At 42.6% G+C, this 18,987-nt stretch overlaps 1 protein-coding gene across 1 annotated transcript in view; it reads right to left on the minus strand.

Annotated features, from left to right (window-relative positions):
- Positions 1-10,069: 10,069 nt before the first annotated feature.
- The window catches only part of EGLN3 (egl-9 family hypoxia inducible factor 3), a 30,332-nt gene continuing 21,414 nt past the window's right edge, over positions 10,070-18,987 (minus strand). Inside the window, exons 2-5 of the mRNA XM_032691209.1 lie at positions 17,801-17,920; positions 15,769-15,905; positions 15,007-15,080; positions 10,070-13,837 (exon numbers count right to left, since the gene is read on the minus strand). Coding sequence (XP_032547100.1) covers positions 13,800-13,837; positions 15,007-15,080; positions 15,769-15,905; positions 17,801-17,920 — 369 coding nt within the window. The 3' untranslated portion in view covers positions 10,070-13,799. The remainder of the gene's footprint in view (positions 13,838-15,006; positions 15,081-15,768; positions 15,906-17,800; positions 17,921-18,987) is intronic.

An 18,987-nucleotide genomic window follows, 5' to 3' on the forward strand; every position in this document is an offset into this window, starting at 1 on the left:
TCGAAAGAGAGGCGTTCGGCAGCGGCCGGTTTGAGCTCTTTTCGTCCAACCCTTTCGCCTACTTGTGCTGCACAGCAAGACCGACCGAAACACTACGTCCGACCGTGGCTGCGAGAACCCGACTTGGCTCTCGGGAGTCCGACTTGACTCCTAACCCAGGAATCCGACTTGATTCCCTAGGGACCCCCCTTGGTCCCCTGTACTCGGGCGCCAAAAAATTTGTCGCGAGGGAAACTCCGGACACCTAATGTAAGAATCCAGGACTTCGTTATTGAAAATTGACAGTAGCTTATCTACACTCTATAATGGGCTCATGAATCTTACAAGATTAGGCTCCTATTGGTACACAGTTAGGTGGTGATATCATCTCAATTGCCTTTCATTGTTTACACAGGTGGCTCGTTAAGGGTTCTTTGTTTTGGTTAATGCCAAGCTCCTGTGTTTTCAGCCCAATTTACGAATGCCCAAGGACATTGCTGCTTTCTCATGGCCCTGCTATCTCAGAGTTCTCACGGGCCTAGCTGGACTGCGTTTTGTACTTTAGCAGCTCGTCCATGGCCCTAGCCATGTTCTATGTCCTCGCATTTCTAACCAATTTTCCACAATACAAGGCAACAGTGATAGCTGAACCCCTTGGCTTTGCATCAGGGGTTTTGTTCAAGTTCTTTTTTGGTGAGATTTTAGGACTTTTTATTGTTTTAAATACACGCATACCCCTGGGGATTTTGCAGTACAAAAACACAGATGCTTTAAAATAGCCCTGGCAGTAAACAATGCCACATAGCTATTCCACATCCTCATGCTCTGTCCAAGCACTGCAGCCTCGTGCAAGGGATCACTTCTTGTTGACAATCTGCTTTTCCACGTCTTCAAGTCAGGCCATTATGTGAGTAAGTGCTAAGGAGTGTGAGCCTGAGGATCTGGTGGGCAAAGTGTTTTTTCCTCTTGAAGGAGCCCAAAATTATTCCTGTTTCCCATTTATCCATCCATCCTTTCCCCTTGTGAAGCCTGTCCCCAGCTGTCCTGCTTCCCAGCAAGCCCAGACATCTCCCAAATGATATTTTTCTTATCAGGCTCTGCAGGATGGCCACAGGGTTCTCTTCTGGAGACTGTACCAGTGTCTCACAGTTCCCATGGGTTGTGGATCTTCATATCCTCTTTGCCCTTCTCTGTGACCAGGGGGAGTTGCTTGCAGTCAGAGCCATGGCCCCACAGTGCCCAGGTCTCCCCTGCTCCTGCACAGCATGAGTCACTTGCCCCTACAGCCATCAGGGGACCTAAGCTGCAGGGCTGGACCTGAGCCTTGGGCTCTCCCCCTCCTTTTTCCTTCGTTTTCTGTCCTTGCTTCTTTTTGTCCAACTGCATCCCTGCTAGTCCAGCAAGTTCGCTGCCAGGTACACCCATCAGGCATCCCCTAGAACTGCCACACACATGGTCACACTATGCCAAGGACAGGCAGTGCTGACCTTCACTTGGCCTTCAAGCCAGGGGTGGCAGGACGTATGCTGACCCTGTGTTTGCAGCCCTGCATAGGTCCCAAAGGCACTGGAGAGCCTTAGTCTGCCCCAGGGCAGGAGACTTTAAACCCCCCCTTGTGAGAAGCACAGGTCTGACTGAAGAGGCACACCATCTGCGGAGTTGAGGCAGCATCTCTCCAGGCAGGTTGCAAACACGCTTTTATCTAACTTTTCTCTCTCTCAGGAGACAGAACACAAATATAATAGCACAGAGACCTTGGCAGTGGACACAGCAAATTGAGACACTGAGTCTAAAGACTGCAGGGGAGAAGTCTCCTTTGTGCCTGCTGCACAGGGTGATGCTGGTCAGGGTACTGGCATGGGTGCTCTATGCAGACAGAAGGCAGTGGAACCCATCCCCTCAAAGTGCTGAGCCAGCATGGGGAGTACATGCCATCTGTGGAGGCTAGGAAGCCCCCACGTCCTCCAAAATGGCCTTGTCTACATCTTATGGTCATGATTTGCTGATAAGAGGAATGAAAGGAAGCCGAGACCAAGAATTTTCATGTGCTCTCTGGGCGCATTTGCAGAGACTAAGCAAAGGAAGCACACTAACAATAAGGGGGAAATGTTTGGCTTATGATATTACCATGTTTATAGCAGCAAGAATAGTATAGGTTCCAAACTTATATAAAATGTTGGACTGCCAGTTTTAAAAGTGAAAGTGTGCAAGAACTATTCATGTTATTTAATATTAATAATATACACATCTAGGCTCAAGTACTGATATTCAAAGTGCTTGAATTTATGATCACATTAGTAGTTCTTTCAGATGTGTTGAAAGAATTATGACTCAACTGAGAATTACTTACAATATACTCAGAAAGCAGTACAGATTTGCAAAGGGGAGAAAATGTTCTCTGGAGGTAGCAAATGCTGACTCTCAGTGGATGCATGCACATTCTTTTTAATCAGAACCTGAACTGGGGGAGGGAGCGGAGGTTCCTGCCTTCGAACCCATATGCCCCCCAAAGGCTAACTTCTGATACCCCAATGTATATTTCTTCATCATTCCCATTTATTTCCCCCCCAGTATTATTTCCATTAGTAGTGAATGATTGAAGATGACCTATAACTCCACATTTGCTAGAAAACAGAGAAGTCAACTTCATGTCTGCTCTGTACAGGAGGGAAAGTTGCTCCCTAATGTACCTTGAGCCCAGATTCAATGCTTACATGTCCATGACACAGGACATGTCATTTAGACTGGTTGGTCCTCACTCACTGCTACAGGAAAAAAAATCACTGCTGCTTACATAGCTCCTGGCATACATTTCTGCAACCAGATCTCTGGTAATGGTATCTACACATCTTCAGGCACTCCAGTGGTTCAGCGTCCCAGTCATAAGAAAGCTTTTCCCAACAGCGGGCTGGCAACTTCCTTGCTGCAATTTCATCCCATTATTTTTGTGTAATCCGTCACAGGTATATAGAACAAACTACTTCCTTATTCTTTGCAGCAACATTTCCTGCATTTTAAGACACTCACAATGCTTTTACTTCTTCCTTCACTCCTCTTTCCACTCTCCTTGTCTGTGGAAGAAACAGTACCAGGTCTTTTAGCTTGTCCTCACAGGCCATATTTTCTAGGTCTCTAATCATACTCATTTTTTTCAGTGGACTGATAGGAGAACATTTTTTTCCAAATCTTTCTTAAAAACAGCTGATCCACAATATTCAAGTTCACATAAAATTTTCTCTTGAATCAATGAAAACGTACTTGTTCCCTCATGTAATGACTCAATGGGTTAACCGGAAGGTCACACTCCCCCCTCACCACACAGACATGCTGTGTAGCCTAATACTCAGGATCTTCTCCTGGGGGAGTATGAAGCCAGTCTGACTCTCCTTGGGTAAGCTTGGTGTCAGACCTTTGGCCTCCTGCATCCATGCATTGACAGACAGGGACCAGATAGGGGTAGAGGGGGCAATTTCTCTCCCTCTCGCTATGGTCTCAGTGCTGGTTTTGGCTGGGATAAAGTTAATTTTCTTCACAGTGGCTAATACTGGGCTGTGTTTTGGATTTCTGCTGAACACAGGGTTGAGAATATAGAGATGTTTTTGTTTTTTGCTGAGCAGTGCTTATACAGAGCCAAGGCCTTGTATGCTTTTCATACTGCCCGCGTTGGCAAGGGGACTGGGAGACTGGGAGGAGACATAGCTGGGACAAGTGACCCAAACTGTCCCAAAGGGATATTCCATACCCTATGGAATGCTCAGTATTTAAAGCAGGAGGAAGAAGAAGGAAAGGGGTACATTTGGACTGTTGGTTTTTGTCTCTTCCCAAGTAAGTGTCTGATGGAGCCCTGCTCTCTTTGGGATGGCTGAACACGTGCCTGCCAGTGGGAAGCAGTGAATTCGGTTTTTTACTTATGTGCATAGCTTTTGCATTCCTATTAAACCATGTTTATCTCAACCCACTAATTTTCAAGCTTTTACCCTTCTGATTTTCTCCACAATCTGGCTGGTGAGGGAGTGAGCAAGCAGCTGCACAGTACTTGGTTGTTGGCTGGGCTTAAACCATGACGTTCACAGGGGACTCAGGCCTAGAAATTCATGTCTGCTCAGCACTGTCAAGACTGAGCCAGCTCTTGACCAACCAGCAGAAGATCTGTTGGTGTGCTGGGAACTCTGCTAAAATAAATGTAGATGATTCTGGTTGTAGGCAGGAGATTGGGAAGCTCGAAATGCAGGTCTTTGGCATGCAGTGTAGGATGTGGGCACCCGGGGACAGATGGTTATTACAGTTTAATAAGCTGTGCTGCTCAGCTGATGGTGGCTCAGATTCCTCCATCTTCTTGGCCCTGGGAGGGGCCCAAGCACTGCATTCATACAACTGCACCACAGACCACAGCACTGGCTTGGTTCTGTCATGTCCATGCCTTAGAACTGCAGCACAGGCAGCTAAAAATAAAGTAATCAACGTTTCCCAAATCAAAGAAAGATATTGCAGGTGAGAATCAACACAGTGGAAGCTAAATAGAAGGCAAAATAAAACATTTGAAGAAAGAGAAATCAAAACAACTTTCTGTATTGACACTTGTTTTTAAACTAAAGACATAATTATCCTGTTGCAAGCCTTGGCTACAGAGAAAAAACATCTTGTTGGAAACTATTAAAGAATTAGCCAGTATTTAGCTTCTCATAGATAAAGGAGCATAAGCTTTGAAACAGAAGTGTTTGCAGTAAGCTTTTGAAAACTCTCTGAAGACAGCTGAGCTTAAGTCTGTTAAGACTCTGACTACTAAATGTCTGTTCAAATGTCTTTTTTCTGCCTTGATTTTTTTTCTTCTTATAAGAGAAGCTCCTGCTACCTCTAAACAACAGGCATTTTCTCCCTTGCTTGGAGCATGGGGTGGTGTGTTAACATATATCACAGCGATGACACAGGTCATCCACTGAACCACTGTAAGGTGGGACAAGTGTTAAACTGGCATGGAGCGTTAGTAAATTAAAAGCAACCTGCTGTCACTGCAGGCCACAACATCCACCTGAGGTTACGTTCTGACCAGACCTTTCCCAAGCACAGCCATCTGGCCTGGCCCACCTAGATCAGCACCGTGTCCTTGACAAACAACCTCTAGGTGTTATAGGGAATGCCAAGCCCCTTTTAAAAAACTAACCAACTTCTTGGTCCTGTGTGGGGAAACTTTCACCCAAGTGAAACGGCCATACGCCAGCTACCTGCAAGTACCCTCAGTGGAGCCCCAGCTATTCACTCAGGAGTCCTGACAAAAGCAGAGGCAGCCACTGCACTTGGATTTGAACAGCAACTACATTTACCACTTTATCCCCTTTGTATAGAGCATTTAATAATTTTGTGTAATAACTTCCTGCTCCCTGTATGGACTAACCACCAAGACAGAGTGCTTAAATGCAACATGGGAGTTCTAATTCCCTCTTTGACTTAAGGATTGTTTCTCTCCCTGCCAGAAAAGTGCCATTAAATCTTCTTTTCTTACTTTTCTGGAAGTGTTTTCCATTCAAGTTCAAGAAGAAAACCAAGCCGTGGTTAGTTTCTCTTTTATTTCACATGAATGCAACATATATTGAAAGACAAAAATATTTCCAGCATAAAATGTGGATTATACTCTCTGTCTTCGGGAGGGAAAAAACTCCAACATTTTCCTCACTTTACTGGGGTATCAGCAGTCACTGAGAAGGAAGGCAGGCATTTCCCATGGGTGATCAGGAGATTTTACAATACTGCTGCAGGGAAATGCCAAGCCCTCTTGGGTTCTTCACACATGTTTAAAAATAGCATGATTGGCAGGTTGATCAAGCCTGAGTTTTGGCCAAATGTACAGCGTCAGTCTCTTTTTTACATATTTTTCTTTTCCTTCTTTTATTTTTTTTCTTTTTCTCTTCAATCTAAATATGAAAGTGCTGTGCAGTTTTCATGAAATTTCAAAAGTTTTATGCTTGTTTTCAGGTTTCCACACTAATGGTCCTTTTTTATCTTTGTCTTGAGGTCTGGCCAACATCTTGGCCATAGGCTCAGAAGGCCTCTCCAGACCCTGAGGTCTCAGAGCAGCTGGGACACACGCTTGTAGTCATGCAAGTCACTGCTGAAGCTCATCCTGGGCCATTTGCCACCACTATATGATGTACAAGGGCTCATCCCCCACAGCTTAGAAGCTTGTGGTGAGGGGGTGGCTGCTGAAGGTAGGTGGGCAAAGGCCTTGAGTCCCAGGTAAGAGCACTAAACCATCTGGGAATACAACTTTGGAGATGTATTTTTGGAGCTGTCACGTCCATCACAGGCAGCCTCTGCAAAACAGCCCACAGCTGAGTTTTGCCCATGGAGGCATTTGATAGGAGATGCAGCTGATTTAAACAAACAAATCCAGAGCTGGCAACTGTTGCATCAGTGATAGCACCAATCATATTTCCCTCTTGGCATGCTCCTGACTGACATGCAGTAATGCCATGTTGCAAAACAGCTGGCAGGAGACCGACAGGAGAACTGGGAACTGCTGTGATTTACTACAGTGCTGCAGTCCAGCCTAAGCCTGCTCCCTTGTGAGCACAACGCTAGTAAGTTTTAGTTATATCAAAAGCAGATGCTACACTTCTGTTTTCTAACTCCTCTCCTTCAGTTTACTTAAGAAAAAAATTATTAAAAAAACCCCCCAAACCTTCAAAGATGCCCCTTTCAGGAACAGTAAATATTTGAAGTATAGATTCTTTCCTATGTCAGTCTTGGCAAAGGGAATGAGTCCCTTCTGTACACTGGAAAATGCAACATATCTTTTCTCCAGTAACAGTAGCTAGTGAAAGAGCCTGGGAGGTTAGCTGAGTGGGGCTAACAAGGGCTCAATAGTAAAATTACTGCTGTCTAAATTATTCCACTTTCAGAGATGTGTTATGTGGTTTCATTCTGCAGTCCTTTTAGGAAAAAGAACTAGCTTATATTACCAACCTCGGTTGGTAACAGAAGAGTGACTTTCAGTTATCTCAAGTTAATTCCTCCTGGAAATCAGGCTTCCCTCCAGTCCAGCTGCACTGGGAAACAAACATACACTAACACATGCAGACACACACACCTACCTGCCACCCTCGGATACTTCTGTCTTCCCACTTCCCACAGCATCTGTCCAAGAACTGCAAATTGACCAGGAATTGTGCAAAAAGGGGGCATTTTTCCCCATCTTCAATATTAGTGGTGGCCTGGCTGAGCTGTTTACATGCCTAGGCTGCTGGCTGATATGGCAGTCAAAACTGCCTGTCTCTCAGATGTGGATATTAGGAAGGGAACTGCTCGGGGACCTGAGGATGTCACCTGTGGGCACTGTAGCACCCAGCACTGCAATGCTTGCATCTTGTGAGCACTTAGTTTCAAATCCCTCCAGTGCATGGAAGGAGTGAAAGAGAAGTTAAAAAAAAACCCCCACAATTTAGAGTGGTGGTACATGGGAACTGGCAAGAGCCATTTCCCCTTCCATGACAACACTTGCAGGTGGAGCCCTGAGGAGCAGGATCTCTCTCCCCTTCAGCACAGGACAGTCATTCACACATCTCCTGTCTCCCAGAAGGGCCAAGTGCCTTGTTTGGCTGTAAGCACAGACACCTCCTGGATCCATCTACATGGGGTTGTGATAGCATCACTAGTGCTGGTGAGCTTTGCAGAAGACGGGGAAGGTTTTTACTGTTGTGCTGCTGGCTCATTCCTCAAATAGCTCCCTTGCCTATCTATGTAATGCTCTGGTGTGAAAGAGAAGCCTGAGTGGAGGATGGCTTTGCTCCCTCTGATGGGAGCTGTGACTTCAATCCCCTCTGCCAAGGAGCAAAGGCAAAGCCTGCAGAGGCTGGTCACAGCTCCATGCTGTAACCCCTAAATATATAAATGCTTGGGTTCCCATTCTCAGCTTTCTGTATCAGATTCCTGGGCTCATCCACATTGGCAGGATGATGTATCCAGTTGCAACTCACACTGGCAGAGGGCAGCTCAGTGCCAAAGGCCACTGTTCCCAAGGTGCTGGGCAACCTTGTCCCACTCTTAGCTCACACCACTGCCCTGTGGCCACTTCTGCCAGCCCAGGTCTGCTCTCACCTATTACTGTTATTAGAAAAGCACAACAAAACTTCCTTGCCACAGCACCACCAGCAGCTGTACAGGGCAAAGAGGACCTCTTTTAAGTAGTGCCAACCCTTCTGCCACTGTTTTGCTATACTGGATAATGGTTTTTCACTAAGAAATTGTCTATGCTGCATACAGCATTATGGTGTTCAAAACATCATGCAGCAGCAATGCTTCATAGGTCAGAGGCCATCAGGGACCAGGAAAATACTTTAGGTTCACAATTCTGGAAGTTACTAAATTTTAACAGCTGTATCAGAGAAACAAGGCTTGCAAGGGGAGATAGCATTTTTTATTAATCAGACTGCCACAGCTGGGAAAAAAGGGATACATTCTGGCACAGAAACCCTTCTGTTTAAAGGCACTGGCTCTACTCTTTGGAGAGCTCTTTTCCCCAAGTGCACAAGTTTAAACCTTCATTCTGATTTTGCTGCTCTGAGGTGTTTTAGCACAAGAGAGTCAGCAGGTATGAGCTGAGAAACTGTCAAAATTAAAGGAACTAATAACAGCTGCATGTAACCACAAGTGATCTTCAGAGCTCCACCGTTTAGACTACGGGGTATTTCTTTCCATGCTTCTCACCAGCCCCCCATACAGCAGGCTTTTAAGACCCAGTTACACTCCAACTGCCCTCCTGTCAAATTAGTGTCCAGTGTGTTGGCTAAGATCAGGGATCACAAACTGCCTCCTCTCTGGCAGGAAGACTTACCACTCCTGTGGGTGTCCAGCACAGGAGCACTGGGCATGCTGGCACTGACTGCATTTGCTACAACATAGGAATTGCTGTTGACTGCAGTTGACTCAGTGCAGCATCTCCAACTTTGTTTAAAATAAGCACACATGCAAATGAAATTATCCCTGCTTTTCACAAGACAGACTAAAAATTCTATCTATGCTTTGCAGAAGAAGACAGGAGTTTTTACCAACTCTCTGAGAGACAACATTATGTGGGAAAGGGGAATTGATTTTTACTAACCTCTCTTCCACTGTCATGCTACTTCGCAATTTTCAGTGCAACCTCTGATATCAGATGCATTCTCAAGAGTCATGGGAATTGTCAGTGCAAATATATTTAGCCATATCCCTTTGGGTAGGTGGGGGAGGAAAGAGACCCCTAAATAGCTGTAAGATAACAATTACTGCAAACATATTTGCTTAGGGAAAGTTTAGTCAGAGTTCAGAGAGAAGTTCTTGGCAGCTGGATGGCCAACAGCCAGCTTCTTCTCAAACTGTTCCTAAGAACCTTAGTCTTAGGAGTCTGTGAGGAGCATGATCAGAAGAGAAACGCCTCTGCTTTCCTTAAGTCTTCTCCACATGCTCTAAGCACTCCTCAGTGTAAAAGAAATGCTTAAATAAATGGCAAATTATTTAGAGATCTCTTCCCTTTAACAAAAAAAAAAAAAAAAAGTAAAATCCAAGCCCTGAATGATAGAACGCATGTTTTAAATAGGAAAAGGGAAATTCTTACTATTCACAATACTGCAAAGGAATCAGAAAGTTCACAGCTCTACTAAACGGGTAAAAATGCCCTGGCTTTCATTCAACTGCAGCGTTAGTGGGAGTGAGGAGAAGTCTCCCACACAGCCATAGGAGAAAACTGTGGGAGTCAGGGTGGAAAAGTAGCAGGGGGAGGATGTGAACACTGTTAAAAATAAAACTTATCAAACAACAATTGAATTGTGAGAATGTTATCTGGTTCAACAGGAGTGTGAAAACAAATAGGCATTTCAAGAAGAGGGCCACTAGCAAGGTAAATAACTTTCAAATAGCAGGATGTGACCAACGAAATGTACCAAACTGAGGACAACAAAAAAAGGTCTCCCCAACAGCAGAAGACAGTGGTGGATATGGACTTCAGTGTCACCTCTGTGCAGTGCCACTACCCTACATCCAGCAGCGTGGCACTGCACCTATCCCTCACATCCCTGGTCATAATAAGACACAAGACTGAAGAGATTTGCACAGGACAACGTTTAACATGACCCAGTGTTTATTGACTCCTGCTACAGTTTTTTTTTAATAGTAACAGGAACACAAAATGTGATGTATGGTAAAATACTACTAGGAGTTTCTATATGAATCCAATGCAAAGTGCCAGCATTGTTGACCAGCATACAACCTGACAAGAGAAGATGTAGTTATAACTCACTCTCAGATATCTGCTGGGAGTACATCACAAAGTAGAAGTAGTCATTTGCCTGCAAATAGATATTTTCTTCTAGATGCAAGTGGTGTTAGAGCCAGCTATTTTGCAACAACAAATACATATATTATATTCCAACATTTTAAAAAACACAACTGGAAAGGACTAAAACTGTTTAAAGATAGAAGGAAAAAAGAGTGGATCTTTTTAGACACTACTTTGTAGAGGTCATTCCTCATAGAGTCAGAAGTAATCTAGAGAAAAAGATTTATTAGAGGCTACTTTGCTCAAAAGGCCAGTGGCTGCAGGTTTAGGAATAAAAATAATCTCTTGATTTTCAGTACTGTTTCCTGGCCTTTTTCTTCCCTGCACAACAAAAACCACCTGTCGAAAATTGTGGTTTGGTGGCTCTGCACATTTTTCCCATGCAACTGCATTTGAAAAGGCAACGGTATTTCTTAAGAGCCATGAAAAACTTGTATGACGTGCACATGTGGCATGAAACATCTTCACAGATACAAATGATGAAGGCACATTTTCTAAAGGTTAAGAAAAAAAAGCCCAGAACTTTCGGAGGATTAAACTTAAATGCCTTAGAGAAAACACTTTCCCAACCGGCTAACAAGTGCTGTTTAGCCATACATGATTCAAACAGCTTACCATGAAGACAATACCCAAGGAAAGAGCCTCGTTGAAATGCCCTCCCCACTGTAGCTACCTGCTTCCCCCACAGTTCTTTAGTCAATTGCATTCTCACAGAGCAGTTTGCAACAATTCCAGAGACAGGTAAGAGAAATCTATGTAGAAAACATCACGCCTGGGTATTCCTACATGAGCAACACCCCATACATCCCATCCCCAATTAAACTACAGTATCTTCAAGGAGATAATCTTCTGGAAACAGGGTAAAAGTCTGAAACAGAGGACTGAGAAAATGGTTTCAAAATCCTGTTCCCTCAACTTTTGTGCACTTGATTATGTGTGTTAATAAAGACAGGGCTCTCTGACACAGAATAATCATTCTGTCTTCTATCTAGATGAGGAAGATATTGGCTAAAAATGAAAACATGTACTTTATTTACAATAAATGTAATCATACGGCTCCATGCTCCATCCACCACCCATGTGTTGCTGACCACTGCAAAACCAGGTGGTAACAACAGTGGTAACTAAAGTACTTTCCTTTTTCAGACTTTAAACAAAAGCCTTTCCCCTCCCATCACGTTGGTTTTTCACTGTTCCAGGCTCCAGTAAGATGTGTACTAACATCTCTTATTAGTGCATTTTTAAAGTTACAGTTACTAGAGGCAAAGCAATACTTGCTCTGCTCTGTTTTAGCTGGTTTTACTCCTTTTAAAATCATGTAGGAGTTTAAAATTTACATAACATTATCAACTTTGCATAGTAATACAACAGGTGGTGTTCCACCACCTTTTCTAAATAAGGGCCCCCTTTTTCAACACCTCACATGTTTCAAAGGATTACCTCTCACTCTCAAGGAGGAGCCCTAACTTTCTCCTCCCACATGGGCATTGCAGAATGAGAATTAAGTTATCATTAAGTTTCCTTCAAATTCATGGTGTGTTACTTAGAAGCAACTATAGAGGAATTATGTTTTTCATAACATTAAAGGACATTTATCAGATTATTTGTTGTTTTATGGTCTTGAATTGTAAGAATATTTGTCACACATGTTCCCTCATACTCCTCTCTTAAGGTGCACAGTGGTCAGGCCTATAAGACCATAGCTGGATCTCTGGGAGAAGCCAGAGAGAATGAGGGTTTTCTTAGCACTACTGTATTTACATTCAGCATTCAAGGACAGGCTGAAGAATGCCCAGTTTATTTTCTTTTTTAAGACATAAAACTGCTTTAAAAAATACTCCTTTTATATTATCATTTTTTAAGTTACAGAAGTTTTTTTTTTTGTGTCCTATGCAGCTGTTACCCTTCTGCCGCTGACATTTAATAGTTGCCATTGCACACTACTTTTCAATTCCTTAGCTCAAGTGCAACAGAGCTGGCCTGCAGACCCATCACTAGCATGACAGCCTGGCACAGTGTGGTGAACCAGTGCAGGGGCCGGTGGTCCAGACAGACCACCCTCACCACTGTGGGTAGGTGGCACGGGAAAATATGGGACACCAAAGGGGGCATCTATTTGGAACATTTAATAGGGTGTGACATACACACTGACAACATGAGATAAAAATGAATGCAAGTGAGTATATTAGGTTGAGAACAGTTAGTGTGAGTGATAAATACACCCACCACCAGCTCCCAGCTTCATTAAGAGCTATTCTGAACTGCACAGAAAGTGCTGGTTGTAGAAGCTTAGACAGATTGGAGATAGCTGACCAGTTACTCATTGAGCCTCTTGTTTAAAAAAATAATGGAGAAAAAAATGTGTGCTTTGCCACTGAATAACTTATCCCACAGCTTGGGCACAACAGTAGTAGTTACCTGGAATAACAGACCAACTGAAATGGAATTGCTGTTTCATTCAAATTACACATGCATGCAAAATTAAACAAGCGTGTTAACTAAGAATAATCAACATAAAAATCAAGTCTAAGTTACCTATTATTTATCACATATTTGTCAGACTGCCAGATATCTCTTTTCCTTTCAGATTCATATCTGTGTCATACAGTACATAACAGATGGAGAAGTCACAAAGCAAACCCTAAACTCTACATATCACTGGCCTTTAGTGCCAAAGTATTATGTGCCATAAGCCTTCCAAGTTTACCAGACTTTAGGGAGAAAACAGCTGCTGTACCCAACTGTGAAAATAGAAAATGTAGAACCCATCCCGCTCAGAACAGAAAGGAAATGGTTTTACAAAGTTGTGAACAGATACATAACTACTAACCTCTCAGTCCTGAGACAGAAAGGGCAGTGCAACTAGTGCAACTAGCTAGAACTTGCTTCTTGAAAAGCAAACAAAATCCAGGAAATGCAATGATTGTGTAGACAAAAATCTGTTTGGAAAGTCATGCTATCAAAGAGCTGAACCAATGTTCTGCAAAGTGATGAACAGTACGTCAACAGGTCCACTTGGGACAGACCATGAGATGACACTCTACAAATCTGTGAAATATCCAATTTAGTTTCACATGTCCAATATATCTCCGTGCCTATTAGCAGTCTGCCACAGATTTTAAACTTACAAAGCTCCTTCCCATTGAGCTAGACTTTTTCTTCAGCATAAAGTGCAAATAAGACTCAGGTTTTTACCACTAGTTCCATTGATCATTATCTTAGTTACAAGAGTGATCAAAAGCCAGTTGGCTGAGCCACTACTACTAGGCTTAGCGATACTCTTTTTTTTTTTTAACCCTGGTTACTTTTTCCAGCAAAAGGCAAAGAGAAAACAAGTGTTCCTTCTGCCAGATGCAGCATGACAGGAGGCTGCCTTAAGTACCATCAGTATAAGATGCACATGCTAGACACAACCAGTACGTTCTTGTGCATAATAATGATTTGCCAGTGTTTGCTGGAAATGGAAGTCATCTTTGGGATCTTATTTCCTCATAAAGAGTTCAGAAACAGTTGATTAGTCTTCATTAAGAGGTGCTTCTCTCTTCCTTGCATCTACATCAAAAAAAAGAGAAAAAGTGAGAAGCAGTTAAACCAGGGGGTTCTGACAGTACTCATCTGAAAACTCAGAAACAAGTTGGTCTGTTTTCAATGGACAATACTTTCCATTTCAGAATTGTGATATGAATCCACTATGTGGCCTGAAATGCTGTATGATACCACAGCATGTTAATGAAACAGTCACACCAAGATTTTGTACCTTTGTCCCACTAAACTGAAGATGACCCATACCGTATTTAAGAAGCTCAATAAACTTTCAGACTCCAGATTAGTGATACTTCGTCCCATCACTTCTTGGCTCATGATCCCCTTTGAGGGTGAAGCCAGTATTTGCTTTGCATATGAGTACAGAGATGACAACAGTCTGTTCTGAAAATCATTCAACTAATTACAACTTTGCTGAACCCAGCTGCACATGTTTTCAAAAAGACAAGTGCTCTCCACACTGTATTTTGAGGAACTGCCTGAGGCAGCCCCTGAAGACCAAATCTTACACTGCTCCAAACAGCAAACCTTTGATCATGGTCCCAGGTAGGGTGTTGGGACACATCTGGGCAACTCAGTCCATGACTCATATGCCATTACTACAGTAGCAGGTAGTGTGGCTGCAATTAGAAAGCTGGGGTCACCTCTTTGTGAGCTTCTGCCGAAGTGTCTGTGGGCTGACTTGAAGCTACTAGGTAGCTCTTGAAGTGCACCATGATCACAGCTACTCCAGTACTGCCTGCCAAAAGATGCACTTACATGTATTTCTAAACTTAGTTTCTTTCCAGCTCATAATCTATACATTCCAAGGTCACTATGAATTTTTCCACTTAGAAATATACCTCCTAAATAACAAAAGATGATCTGACTCTATGAGTAGAACCTTGGGTTGGAAAAAAATCTCAGTCATTTGCAGGGAGAGAAATCAGAAACTGTCTCTCCTATTTTCCCCATCACATTCATCATGGATACTAGTGCCAGGCCTAAATCTTCTTCTGCTACAGCTTCTCCACTTTGCATAAAATAACTCACTAGTGATTAGAGGTGAAAAAGCTTTCTGAAAATGCATTACATACCCCTCTAGCTACAGAATCATTCCTGGTCTGTCTCTGACTTTGGAAATATCAAAATGCATTAAATTCTTTCTGGTGAACATTTATTAAAAAAAAAAATCATACCAGTTAAGCTCCTGAACTTTTTTTTGGCTTCTGCTCTTTCTTCGGCATCAAAATACCACACAGTCATGGCATATCTATAAAAGAAAGAAACCTTGTGTTTGTTTCAACTTTTGCTATTAAAATAGAACTCTGGAGTTTTATGCCCATGGAGAAAGCAAAAAACAAAACTGGATTAGTAGATAAAAAAAACAGAATGAAAATGGCTCATCTTTATAGACAAATACAGACAGCATTTTAGCATGTATTTTATCAAGTCAAATAGAAATATAGGTGAGAATTTCTGCTTGGGGGCACAACAGAGAGCACAGCCCCTGGTAACAGAGGGCAAAAGTAGCTTTCAGGTCTTTGCATGTTTTTCCGCTCTGGGACGCCTGTAGGCAGCTTGGGGGTTGCCCTGCATCACATCAGCTTTTCATAGCCTGCTGACAGATGGTAGTCCCAACAATCCCAATAGTATTACAAGGGCAAAAGAATAACCCAGCACTTCCCAGCTAAAGAGCTATGCATGCTTCGAAGATTTCTCCTGTCAATGGTTAAAGGCCTTTTTTTCCATCGCACAAGGAAACTTACCATTCAAGTTTGCTCTACCTTATTTAATGAGAGAATTCCTAGTGACTCAAAACCAGAACATTCACTCAAACCCTATTTTTTATGCACATGTGTATTTAAACATGATGGCCATAATGTTAGATACAAATATTGGTAGAAGAGATGCTTTGGCAGTTTTCCTAGCCAAACACCAATACCAAATATGCTATTTACCTGGTTGCATAAGAAGGCTGGACTTCATGTGGGTTCCTTCTATCTGACCAAAAAAAAAGTAATCGGTCAAAAATCGGCTCAACATCTGCTACATAGGACTTTCCTTCTGGGAATATTCGAAGAATTCCACCATGCAGCTGAAAGAAAAGGAAAGATTGCTTTTTACATGTATAAACATCCACACATTCATGTGAACCATAACTTATTTCTCCCTCCTCAACAGCTAACAAATGAGGAATAAACATGTAATGATAACCAAGACAGCTATGTGACAACACTGGAAAACCTTACTGAATCTCCTGGCCACCTTAATTTTCCCAAACAGCTTGTAATGCTTCAGCGTAACCTTCTATCTAAAGTAAATGGAACCAAGATAAAGATAACGCTAGCCCTGTAGCAAACACTGGGAAACTTCTGAGCTCCCAGTCACATCTCTAGAACCAGTGAATACCACAGAGCTGCTCCACCTGACCAGCCTGAATTCAGACTCTCCTCCCAGCAATTGGCAGACACTGCTTATAGTGTTTCAGTGCCTGCATCTGATAATATATGAATTAACTTTTACGCCCTGGGAAGAGTGAAGTCTGTTCTATTGTTAGATTTGTAAAGCTTCCCCTTAATACATTATAGCTCCCAGTCATCATTGTCCCTACTTAGACATAGCCTCGTTTCTCTCCCATATAATTTCTGCCTTTCCATGTGCCACAATATTTAGGGAAAAGGTCTGATGATCTGCACGCACTGTAGAAACTTCAAAAGATGAAGATGAATCCTGCCTCATCCCTGCTGCTGTTAGAGGGTTCTTTGGAGGTTTTTATGATGCACCAGAGTACAACAAAGATGCTGTCAACCCAGCACTGACCCCACATAGTACCTCTATGCGGCATGCAGATCTCAGTGAGAAACTACTAGGTCAGGTTTAAAGCCACAGTTGCTTTCAAAGCCCAGTACGGTTATATTGTTATATTGCATCTCCTCCAGCATACACTTACATAAAATTACTGTCACACCTACCTAATGAACTCCATCAGTGTCCTGGATTTCAGTTAGCTTTTCTTAGTGCCCACACAGGTGCTTCCTCACTATCTGAATAAGAGTGCAGTGCACAAAATAAATTGGATATTTGCATTTCCTCCCACATCTCCTCCTTCATTTTATTACATTGAGATGTTTCACTGTCATACTCTCGGTAAAGGGATGTGTTTTTCTGCAACAGTGCATGTTTCAATGGCATCATCTCTATACCTGAACTCCCTTATGGGGGTTCATAGTATTTACATGTGCTTAAAGAGCATCTTGGCCTGAAAACGGGTTAGAGAAGCAAAAAACACTGGACAATTTTCAATAGATCAGCCACGTGAATGGTTTGTTCTGCGTTATGACAACAGAATTGTAAAGAGACATCCTGCAGTTTTACAAACCCTTCTTTTGTTTCTAACTTAAAGGTATGGTACATTCAAGGCTGACTTAACTGTCTTAGTAATATAGGCAGAAACTAGAGCTCTGTGCTGTCAAGAGACCCACTCGTAGAATCAAAGCTGGAGAGCATGAACCAAACCATGTGTTTATTCCTCTTACTAAGCCCCACTGCTTCCTAAAGAAAACCACAAAGGGAACTGTCTGAAGATCTTCCACAGGTTAGCCTGAAGTATCAAGAATGATAGAGGCACAAATTTGGACTGTCCTTTTACTCTGCTCTCAGAATCCACTTATTCTTTAGTGGATTGTTTTTCTTTCTAGTGCTGTTTCCTCTAAACAAAGTGTTAAGAGCACACAGCCCAGTGCTTAGAAGCTTTATTTTATAGCAACAAAACAGTATGTGTGTATGATGGGAGAGAGAATGGTAAGGAAACGGTTCAGCTTTTTACTTCCAAAGGGTTGCCATAAACACTAAGAAAAAAAAATGGAGAGATGAAGAACAGACCAGCGGTTCAGGAGCTCAGAGTTCACAGAAACAAACCGACAGCTCCAAAGCTCTGTTTCTGAAGTAGTTTTTCTTTCATGTTCTGCCTCAAACCTGTGGCTTACTCACCTTGGAGTCCCAATTCTTATTCAGGTAATAAATACAGGTGATGCAGCGCCCATCACCATTTGGATTGTCCACATGACGAACATAACCAGTTCCATTTCCAGGATAGCAAGCAACCATAGCCTGCAAGATAAAGATTGTAAAATAATTAATGCTACAAGATGCCTAACTTCAGTTTTAATTTTCTAAGCCTCCTCCCATCACCAGTTTGGTTCAGTATTTTTCAGCTTATCAATCCAAAACCTGCAGCAGGCACCACCAGAAGGTATATTTGCACAAACTTCTCTTACAGGGCAGGTTAGCCAGAATGAAATTCCAAACCGGAAAATAAATACCCTTCATAACTCACAATATATACACTAAGGTAGAAAAAAATTGAATTAAACTAAAGCACAAGTTTGTCATCTACAAGCTACGTGACTTTGAAGGAGTTTCAGCTGAAGTTTGCTTAGGTTTCTAAAGATAAGCAGTCATTGCAAAATTGATTTGCCAGTCATAATGAAAGTAGAAAGCAATCCGAGCACGTCATGCCTTACTACCGTCATCCTCCTCTGTTCATATCTTCCAGTCACTGTCATATAGACCCCTAAGTCCAACACAAAGTAAGGGTTCCCAGGAAGTGTGGGTAAAAGTCCACAGAGCAAAGTCTGCAAAAAACTGCAACTCCTTTGTGCTGTGTTTGTACAGGGCAGGGCATGTTTGCTTTCATGGACTGAGCCACAGAACTAACCAAACAGCTTTCAGAGCATACCTCTCTCTTTGATCATCTTCAGACTTGCTGATACCATCGCTTAATTCATGGTTTAAATTTCATGTTGAATGATGAGATAAGCCTAACATGAATTACACCAAACCACATGACAGTCGACATGTCTTATAAGGCTTTTTACAGCAAAGATATTGACATCATTAGCAGCCTAAGCAGAACACAGGGAAGAGCAGGTGAGACTGTTGGTAAGGTATAGATCTTTGTCTCAGAGTCAATTCTTCACTATTGGGGCTACTTGGTAGTGATACCAATCACCACTAAAGTTGTTGCAATAGAAGTCTTGTTCCCAGTCCTCTGACATTTCCTTTCATTGCCTGCCAGTAGTAGCAGCAAGTGATGGGAGATGATGAACTAAGTTTGGTTGCAAAGCTGCACACAGTATCCAGATGTGGTTTCTCCAGAGATGAGAGGGCAATAATCA

This window comes from Chiroxiphia lanceolata, chromosome 6 (genome assembly GCF_009829145.1).
Source record: "Chiroxiphia lanceolata isolate bChiLan1 chromosome 6, bChiLan1.pri, whole genome shotgun sequence".
Lineage (NCBI taxonomy): Eukaryota > Metazoa > Chordata > Aves > Passeriformes > Pipridae > Chiroxiphia > Chiroxiphia lanceolata.